This window comes from Oryzias melastigma, linkage group LG23 (assembly GCF_002922805.2).
Source record: "Oryzias melastigma strain HK-1 linkage group LG23, ASM292280v2, whole genome shotgun sequence".
NCBI lineage: Eukaryota > Metazoa > Chordata > Actinopteri > Beloniformes > Adrianichthyidae > Oryzias > Oryzias melastigma.
This window is the reverse complement of record NC_050534.1, coordinates 18,679,499-18,689,793: the sequence shown is the minus strand read 5'-3', so window position 1 is coordinate 18,689,793 and position 10,295 is coordinate 18,679,499. Positions and strand designations below refer to the sequence as shown.

At 39.9% G+C, this 10,295-nt stretch overlaps 1 protein-coding gene across 2 annotated transcripts in view; it reads right to left on the bottom strand.

Moving 5' to 3' along the window:
* Window positions 1–10,295, bottom strand: part of LOC112153201 (ankyrin repeat and BTB/POZ domain-containing protein BTBD11-A) — a 222,565-nt gene continuing 212,270 nt past the window's right edge. For both annotated transcript variants that reach the window (XM_024283199.2, XM_024283208.2), the window contains 8 exons: window positions 6,898–7,130; window positions 5,614–5,792; window positions 5,435–5,540; window positions 3,477–3,579; window positions 3,304–3,385; window positions 1,701–1,769; window positions 946–1,059; window positions 1–866 (listed from right to left, as the gene is read on the bottom strand). In XM_024283199.2, coding sequence (XP_024138967.1) covers window positions 636–866; window positions 946–1,059; window positions 1,701–1,769; window positions 3,304–3,385; window positions 3,477–3,579; window positions 5,435–5,540; window positions 5,614–5,792; window positions 6,898–7,130 — 1,117 coding nt within the window. In that variant the 3' untranslated portion in view covers window positions 1–635. The remainder of the gene's footprint in view (window positions 867–945; window positions 1,060–1,700; window positions 1,770–3,303; window positions 3,386–3,476; window positions 3,580–5,434; window positions 5,541–5,613; window positions 5,793–6,897; window positions 7,131–10,295) is intronic.

The window sequence follows — 10,295 nt, the reverse complement described above, 5'->3', positions numbered from 1 at the left end:
ACATATTTACACGTTGCTTGAACCCTATTCCCGCTTCCATCTGCAGTGCGGCTACAGAGCAGTGAGTTCTCCAAAAAAATGGGAGGAGCCAACGGGAGAGGGCTTCATGCAAAAACAAAGAGCCCGTCTCGTTGATTTTTTTTTTCCCAAGCATAAATCAGCATAGATTTCTGCAAAACGTGTGGAGTTGAATGAGTGCTGGAAGTTCCTGTGATCCGTTTGGCCTCTGCACACAGTAGATATAACACAGTGAAAAGCGTCCGACACAGAAGATGAAACGTCCTCCTAAAGGTCTGCCTGCTGGCATTGCTACTAATCACGTCTGTTGGTTGTATAGTTGGATTCAATTCAGGCCGGCGGATGGCGTCCGCTCTGTTTCTGGCGCCACAGATGATAATGACGAAGCTGCAAAGTTAAAATTCCTAATCTGAGTGAAAAAAGTGTGTCTTCCATGCAGTTATGAAATAGAAATTTTCTGAACTCATGGAGGTGAACGTGGAAAGGGCCTCCTCACAAATGCCGACATTCACCCTCAGGCAGCTGCAGACTTAAAGGGAACTTCTGGCATTGAAACTTCTTAAAATTCTGCCTCGGCTTTGGGGGGTTTTGGGGGAGGCGGATGCCTAATCGGAGGGTCACACGACGGAGCCTTTGGACGTGGAAAGGTGGATGGAGTGGATGCGAGTGGCTAAAGTCTTCTCCAGGTCCAGGAGGATGTCGGAGCAAATGCCCGGGCTGGACGCGGGGCTCTCGGGAGGTGCGGGCTCGTACAGGAGCTGCTTAAAGCCGTCCAGTTCAATCAGGAGCACCATATTCTTCAGGAAGTAGCCCTCGATGAAAGCCGTCAGTTCAGAGGCACCAAGGAACTGCGAACGAATGAGAAACAAGCATCAAATCTCTGACTTGAAACCACGTTTGGGTTTGTTTGCAGCGGTTGGTTCTCACTTTGGCGTGCTTGTAAAGGTCCACGCAGGTTTCGGTGGTGATGTTCTTGGAGCAGATGATCTCACAGTGTCTCTGTAGGGCTTCTAGCTGGAAGAATTTGGCTGCAGACAGGAGCTGTGGGGAAGTGTACAGCCACACAGAGTAAAGTTAGAAAACCATAAAAACAACACAATCTCATTCCCAAGTCGTCACATATTGACGCATGGTTAAGGACCTCTTTGTGTCAAAATTTGACATTTTTTGATGTCCTGGCTGCTCCAGTTAAATCAGGGCTCCCCAACCTCCAAGCTGTATACTGGTGCCAGGACGCGTACCATACCGGGACCCTAACCTTAACCAAGTACTAGTACCAGTCTGGCACACAAGCACAAAGCGGTATTGGAACGGCGGGGTACTATACAGCACTGGAATTGTGCGGCCTCCAAACGTGGTACCGGTTCCATTCTGTGTCTGGTACCTCGCGTCCGCAAACCTGTACAGGAACTGCGCGGTACCGGACAGTACTGGAATTGAACGCCTGGTACAGCGTGGTACCAGACAGTACTGGAATTGCGCGCCTGGTAAAGTGCCCGTACCACTTTGCAGACCAGGTTAGGGTACCAGTCAGAACATCAAAAAACGACAATTTGAGGACACCCAAAACGTCAAAAAGGGACGCGGAGGGGTCCTTAACCAATCGTCAATTTGTAACAGCTTGGGTGTGAGAATGTGTTGGTCAAAAATGTTCAGGCGGACTCTGCTGAGATGCTCCTTACCTCCATGACTTCTGTGTTGCGGATGTGCAAAGTCTCGGTGCCTCCACAGTACAGATACTGCATGACCAGCTGTAATAAAAAAACACAGCGGGCTTCAGTGAAAGGCAAGTTTGACATGTTATGGTGCAAAAATTAGCGCGTACCTCATATAATGTCTAGACCTTAAGTCATGAGCTTCCCTTCAAGAATGCCCTGAATCTCTACTCAATGGGGTATAGGTGTCTCAAAACTGGAATAATTTGCTTTATTTTGTATGTATTTATTGGATAGGGACAATTCACATTAATTAACATCTATTCAGACAGAAATAAATATGCCGGATTATTAAAGAAGGCAAATTTCGACATCCATATACACATTTTCACTCCTAACTCGTCATATATAGACATGTGGTTCGGACCCCCCTCATTGTCACTTGACTAGTCCGTGTTACCGCTTGGTACCAGGCCACAGACAGAGAAAAAAAACATACGGTAATCAGGGGTCTCCAATCCTCGAGGAACGGACTGGACTGGTACCCTAACCCTAACACTGTACTGGTACCTAGCCCTAACCCGAAACTGTTACCCTAAAACTATGCTGGTAACGGTATCCTAACCCTAACCCAAAACTGGTACCTAACTCAAACCTGATACTGGTACCCAAACCCTACACTGGTAATGGTACCTTAACCCTAACCCAATACTAGTACCTAACTCTAACCTGATACTGGCACCCAAACCCTACCCTGGTAACAGTACCCTAACCATAACCTGGTACCAGTTCTGCATCCATTATTGCATCCAGTACTAAAATTGTGAGGGGTTGGGGACTTGTGATTTAATGGGAACTGCCAGCACGGAAAAAAATGACAAGTTGGGGACACCCAAAACATCAAAAAGTGGTGGAGAGGGGGCCTGAACCGTACGTCTATATATATATGACGAGTTGGGAGTTAGAATGTACAATATCCAGTAGTCCCTAGACAGGTTGAAAGAAGACCACAATGAGACATTGGATAAGTTGTTAGATCACAATAAAAGCACATTACATTACCGTACAAAAGTAAAAGGTTAAAAATCAATGTTTATAGGACCAGTTTGCTTTCAATCAATGTTTTAAAGAAAGTTTTAATGGTTTTTAATTTGGGACATTCCCTTGACCCGGGGATGTTGACCTGTACAGGTGCTGAGGGTTTGTAGATTGTCTAGTTCCGTGGAGGATTGTTGTGAAGGGTAGCTGGATTGTGAGGGACGTCATAAAAATGGAACGCAGCATTGTCTTGCGTGTGGTAATTCAAGCGCTTCTATGGAAAATACTCTCACCAATCAGGAGTGAGCTTGTTGGAAGGCCACACCCCTTCCATTTCAAAGCTGACTACACAAAATCTGTCAATTTAATGTTGGAGGCCAGACCACCTACTTTTATTTCATGGCTTATAGGTCAACTTTGATGCATCTTAGACTGGAAACACAAACAGCTGTAAAAACAGGAACAGAACGATCCATAATCTTTTTAGGTACTTTTATTTTTTAAACCTAAAGGCGATATCTGATGAGTTTTACTCAGATTTAGAGAACAGAAACCTCGTTTCCAGAGCGAAATCCTTCAGTGAACTCCTTACGTGGAAAATGTTGTATTTGACGTGGCTGATCTCGATGCAGGTGTTTTCTGCTGCCGGTCTGTTCTGGAGCAGGGTCTTGAACCTGGACGAGGATCACAAAGAGCAGACACTCAGATTTGTCCTTCAGGAGAAATCCAGTGCGTCTCTTTAAAGGTAAAGAGGTTTTCTGTTACCTGGGTGACGCTGTAAAGAGTAGAACTTTGTGTGCATAAAAGGGTTTCCCCTCAACCAGGAAGGTGACGTCAGACATCTCCTTGTTGTTCAGGAAATGAGGGTCTGTGCAAAACGAACACAAAAAACGGTTATGTGGTACTCACTGTGGCAACATTACCAAACTTATAAACAAATAAGATGTAAAAATGAACAAAAATGACACAATTATATCAAAATAAACACATTTATAACTTTCAATTGAAAGATTTGTGACTCCATCTATAATATTTCATATTTAAGAGAATTGTTATAAATTTAAATTTCAAAGATCGATGTAAAAAGTATAAGTATAAGTATTTACCCTATATAACCATTTATATTATATTTAATCCATAATATGAGACCCCTGTCTCATTAGAATGATCCAAGCTTTCCTTAAAAACCAATTAGATAGAACTTCACGTTTTCTGCCCATCATATTTCCACTAAGGGGCAGTAGAAGGGCTTTTCTGCTCATTTAACATTTTGTCGGGAAAGGTTTTGCTATTCCTAAAAACCTTTTGGTAAGAATTATGACGAATGAATAAAACAAATGGGAATACAGTCGTAAATTATGAGAAAAAAAATTCCTTAAATCTTACAAGTATGAAGTTATGAATTTTTTAAATTATTTGGGTAAATTGTTGGGATAAAGTTGTAAAACAATGAGGAGAAAAATTAAAAATTATGAGAAAAGGTACGAATCTTACGAAAATAAAGTATTAAAATTATGGGAAACAGCCAAAATTTTAAGATGACAAAGTCATAGAATAATGGGAATAAAATTCCAAAAATTGTGAGAATAAATTCCAACAATTATCTGAATAAAGGAGAAAAAAGTCGTCAAATCTTGAGAAAAAAAGTCAAAATTCTATGAGAATAAGGGCATACATTTTGGGATTTAAACTATATTGAAAGTTGAAGTCCTGTTAGTAACTATGAAAGCCAAAAATGGCCTTCCCTACTTTTTTTTTTTTTAATCATTCTCTCGTGAAAATGAACTTCGTTTTCTCGTTATAACAAGATAACTCATAAATTTTCAATTTTCTTCTAAGGATTTCTCAAATTTTATTCCTCATATTTTATTACTTTTTTTTTTTTTCTCGTAAAATTCGGACTTTTTCCTTTGATTTCACAACTTTTTTCTTGTAATATTTCCACTCTTTTCTTATAATCTTATGACTTTATTCTATTAAAATATAGATTTTTTTTAATCATAATTTTTGACTTTTTCCATGTAAATAGTTTTTTTTCCTTTGATTTTACACATTTTTTTTTCTTGTAATACTCTAACTTTTTTTGCCACTTTTTTATATAAAGATTATGACTCTTTCCTAATAATTTTATGACTTTTTTCTGCTCTTTTTCTTTTGATTTTGCAACTTTTTTCTTGTAATAGCTTGACTTTTTTATTAGGATTTTTATTACTTATCTATCATTAAATTTGGACTTTTATCTTATGATTATATGTCTTTCATTTATATTAAAACTTGCTAGTAAAACCAATTGTATGACTTTCTTCCCGTAAAATATGACTTATTTCTCATATATTTGTTTATTATTCTTCTTTCATGGTGGCCCTAATACTCCGACATCATGTAACTCATCTATTTGTTTAACTTCCTGTATTGAAAGAATGCAAAATTAGTTGATAATTAATTCTTGAAAACACATGTACATCATGTTAAAAATGTGTGGATCAAAGTCGAGACAATGGGTAAATAAGGTCCCTTTTTCCTGATCACTCAAGTCAATATGTTTGTCTCTTAAACTAACAATGTTGTGAACAAAAACTTACCAAATGACCCAATAGTTCATAAAATAATATACAGTAATTTCATAATAAAAGATGGAATAAAATCCTTACATTTTGCATGATAAAAGCCTTATATTTGAGCTCTTAGATAAAAATGGAATCGGTGACTCGTCATCATCTCACCCAGGCGGGACGTCTGCTTCCTCTTGATCTCGGTCAGCTTTGGGATGGGGAAGGGCCCGTAACACTGCGTGAAGATGACCGACAGCTGCTGGCTGATCACCTCGTTCTGTTAACACACAAATAGTGAGACCAAACTGAGCCAAACCTCTGACGGGGTCACGTCGAACATCACCGCCGACCTTGCTGGATCGGAGGATCTGGAACATGAGCGGCAGGCCGTGCGTGATCAGCTCCTCCGTGTACTCGTCCTCCTGGATGCAGCTGAAGTCTTTGAGCAGGCCCTGGATCAGCGGCCGGCGGTTCTGGATGAAGCTGGTGCGCAGGGACTCCAGCCAGGTGTGCAGCGTCCAGGGAACGCCTGGGAACAGAACCGCGCAGACAGTGAATACACACGTGGGGGTTCGAATCCCCGCAACAGAACCAACCATGGATTTGTGGTCAGTGTGGCGGGGGGTAAAGGAAAAGCTGAAGCAACATCTGAAGGTCGTTTAAAAGCTGGAATGGATGGAAGTGATTGATGGAAATGAAATCAACAGAAATAACAAACGAGTTTTTCTCCTCGGATGTTGGAATTTACCACATCAGTGTTTCATGTTACACTAAATATGCTAATATTAGCTTAGAAGTTTGGAAATTTGGGGGTTTTAAATATTTTATAATATTATAACTACAACTATTAATGAATATTTTTGACAAAAAAATCGAACTCCATCAATTTAAACCACATTTTTTTACCTTTATATCCTCAAAATGTCCTTTATTTTATACCGAATTATTAAAAAAATGTGTTTTTCCAATAAAAAGTCACAAAATGCCTATTCTAGGGAATTCAAGTTCTGCTCTCCACTAAATATTTACAAATTCAGTTAGTTACTTAAAAAAACAGAAGAAGAACAAGAAGACAAGAAACAGAGGGAAAATCGGGTTTAGAACGGGAAGTATGGTGGTGGTACCACCATAGTGTGGTGCCTCTAAGCGCTAAAAAATATTTTTTTCTTTAAATTTCAAAAAGTTTTCAAAAAGATATACAACTTTAAAGCTTCTTATTCATTGAGAACTTTTTGTCAATACGGATGCCGCCATGTTGGAGCCAGTTAGCAGTGATTGGTCCGAGCTAGATTGTTTCAATGGCAACCACTCTCGCCAATCAGGAGTGAGCTTGTTGGCCGTGCCACTTGAAAGCAGTCGAAAGCTGTCAGTCAAACATTTTGAACATTTAAGTCCAACAGGCTCCACCCACTTTTTTTGAGGCATCTGATTGGCTAGTTTATAACTTGCACTCATTTTTGAACTAAATTCTTAACATTTAGGTGTTGTGCTAAACTGTGAAGCTCAGGGCTGTGTTTTATGTGGGAAGGGAGGGGGGGGGTCGGACCGGACGGGGACAGGACAGGACAGCATGAGCACATCTGCAGGACAGCTGGAGGCTGTGCGCCACGGAGGCACGTTTCAGTGAACCTGACCTAAGCTGCGGATGTCTATGGTGATGTCCACATGGCCATGCTCTGCACTATGGTACATGGCCTCTCTCAGGGCCCTCAGTCTGGCCTTTCCTGTTCGCAGGGTCCCTCCGCAGTTGGCCTGGGGGGCCAGCCTCTTCTCGGCGGGATCCGAACCCTCGGCCAGGATCTCCTCCAGAGACAGAACGTCCCCCTTCTCCTTCTCGGAGCTGGAGAGAAGCTTCCGGAAGACATTCCTAGAGAGAGGAGGTTGGGAGAAAGGAAGGGATGAAAGAACAAAAACACAAAATTAAGTATGAGAAGGGAGAAAAAAAGTCAACCTGGATATCATAGAAAACCAAAAAAACAAAAACTGACACGAATCTCCAAATCCACCTCGCAATATGAGCAGCTGACGGTGCTTCGGCATTCGTAATTGTAGCCACATTTTTACACGCCCTGTGGTAGCCGTGAAGGTTTTGAGAAAAAGTTACACATTAAACGGATGATTTTTTGACATCGGTTAGTGGCCGCCAACGCACATTTAGAGGTTGTGCTTTGGCAAGAAGTCATCAGTCATGAGGTCATCAGATTGACCCTTTTGACTGAACCGTCGACTAGTCGAGCAGTTTGCTTTGCTTATTTGTTTGTGACACTTGAGTTGTGTAACTCCTGTTTTATTTGTGGATCTATAGGATCACAGTTGTCCAATCGGAATTTTTAAGGTTTATGAACCTTATTAATAAACTTTATTATATTACAGGTTTCCAGGTTTAAAGAAAACCAAATTATTTGCAGTACCGCAAATCACCACTAGAGGCTAGTGTTAGAAAATATTTTTGTGGGGGTGCAGTGAGTCTAGCCACAATAATGTGCAAAGGTCTGCTCAAACTAGTTCTAACCGCTTTTTAAGCTTCAGCTGCTTATTCCCTCATCCTGCATGTCTCCGCTGAAGGACGACTCCTGATATAAACATTGACGGTCAGAACTTGTGCTCAAAATCAAGGCCTTTTTTTCATCTGCTCAGTAACTTTCCATCTCCAAATATGGTGTTGTTCCTGTTTTCTATGCAAAGTTAATAAAAGCCTATTGTACATTGTGGGGCGGTGAGCAGTCGGACGAAGACAGGCTGTTAACCTGTTCTCTCTTCTCCACCGCCTCCCTTTTGCAAAAGAGTGTTTTGAAGTTGAACTGACTGGTTCGTGTTTTTATTCACCTTGAAGAGAGTCTTACATTTTTATTCCTAACAGCTAGTTTCAAAAAGGAGCAATTTCCCATTGAATACTTAGGTGAAAAAGTTGACCTTTACTCAGAAATGATACATATGAACTTTATTAATAACATTTATTAATGAAATACACTTCCTTTTTGCATGAACTGTGAATGTTACCCAACACATAAAAAAAAAATAATACAAATAAAGCAAATTGGGATTACATAATTTTGCTTCTTACTCATTTTCAAGCAATAAATCAAGCTGTTTTTGACTTTAGGTAATAATCACTGTATTTAATTAATCAAATGTGTCTTTGTTTTTTTTTATTTATTTAATTAAGCGTTTCATTATTTCTGTAATTAGTTGGATACATCTGTGTGATTTTTTTCTTCTACAATTAATGCTTAAAATAAACCTAATCAATCAAATAACATATTTGAAAAAATACATTTAAAATGAATACTATAGATTTAAGTCACTATTGTCCCTAAGTTCTTAAGTCACATCCACTAAAATTATGGAATATTTCAGGTGGAATTTCTATATACATTTTTGTTCTTAAAAAAAGAAGTTAATATAATAATTAAAATGAACTTTTTTTTCATTAAATCATTTTGACTTTGATGTTTTCATGTATATTGTCCACATATTTAACCATTATCACAACTAAAAGGGCCTTACTTTATTAAAAGAATGAAAAGTAAAGGTGGATTGGTGGTAATGATAAATAATCAGCATCCCATAATTAAAACCCCCATACATTAAAAGTAAAAAGTGTGATCTTTTAAATAAAAAATATTGTCCAGTACAAATGAATTTTGTTGCTGTTGCATATGACAACCAGCAGAGGGTGCTGTAGTCCATTAAAACGTTTTTTCTATTGAAGACAAAATAAGTCTGAGATAGAACACTTTAGAAACAGAGGACAAAAGCTATCAACTAAATTTTTTTTTTCAAGAAAACCATTTATGATAGAAAACAATAAGTTAAAAAATGCATAACTTTTTAAAGTAAACAAGTTAATTTACAAAATGATAAAACGGGATAATAAAAACTGGGTTTATTAGTAAAAATGATTGTATTTTCCTGGTATTAAATTTTTGAGAAGAAAAAAAAGTTTTGCAAAAAGCATAAAAATAATCCAAGATTTTAGACTGGATCCCAATTGTCCTGTATTAGTTTAGTAGAAGTTGTGTTACTCCTCTCATCAGATGAAGCTGCTGTCAGAGAATTTCTGAAATCTGACTTGCGACACGGCGTTCTGTCACAGAGTGACGCACAGGAAACAGATGAGAAGAACAGCCCTCAACACGTGTGAATGACGGTGCGATGGCGGAGCCTCGCTGCACCATCTGCTTGGGTGCAGCCACTCATCACGTCCTGATGGATGGATGGAGGCGCACACTTGTCACTTTGATGTGGATCATTAAAGCTCGTGGAAGCGTAAATGAGCATAAATCAGCAGCGTTAACGGCCTGTTTCTGACTGCAGAGCTCAGGGGGAGGAGCATTAGTGAGGCGTAGTATGGATGCGATGAGCCTCACAGATGTATTCATCTTTAAAGGTTGAAGTTGGACCTTCAGGCAGGAAGAGGAAACTCCTCGGTGTAAAAATGGAGACAAAGTTCATCTGCTTTGATGAAGCAGAATGACATCAGAGAAGGAGAATCAAAACCAGTTGGAATTAATTTGTTTTTTTTTTTATCAATTTTAGAAGAAAACAAACTGACTAAAAGACATGTTGAAATGTAGAACATTTGTTGTAAACAAACTGGAGTCGTATTAATACGGGACAGATACTCTGTGACGTTCTAAGGGACCACAATGAAGTCTGAAGACGGAAGGTACCTTTAGCCAGGACTCTCCCGAGATTGAGGACAGAATTCTTCATGGCCTCACTCTTCATCGGGGGCCCACTGTTAGTGGCTTCACTCTTCAAGGGCCAACTCTTCAGGGGGCCGCTCTTTAAGGCTCACTCTACAGGGGTCCTCTCCTCAATGCTCCACTTTGTAGGGCCCCACTTTTCAGTGGCCCAATCTTCAGAGCCTTACTCATCAGGGCCCCACTCTTCATGGCCACAACTTTGAGGGCCCCACTCTTCGGGGTTCATTGGTCATGGCCACCCTCTTGAGGGCCGCATTCTTCAAGGCTACACTCATTAGGGCTCCACTTTTCATGGGCCCACTTATCAGAGTCACACTCTTAAG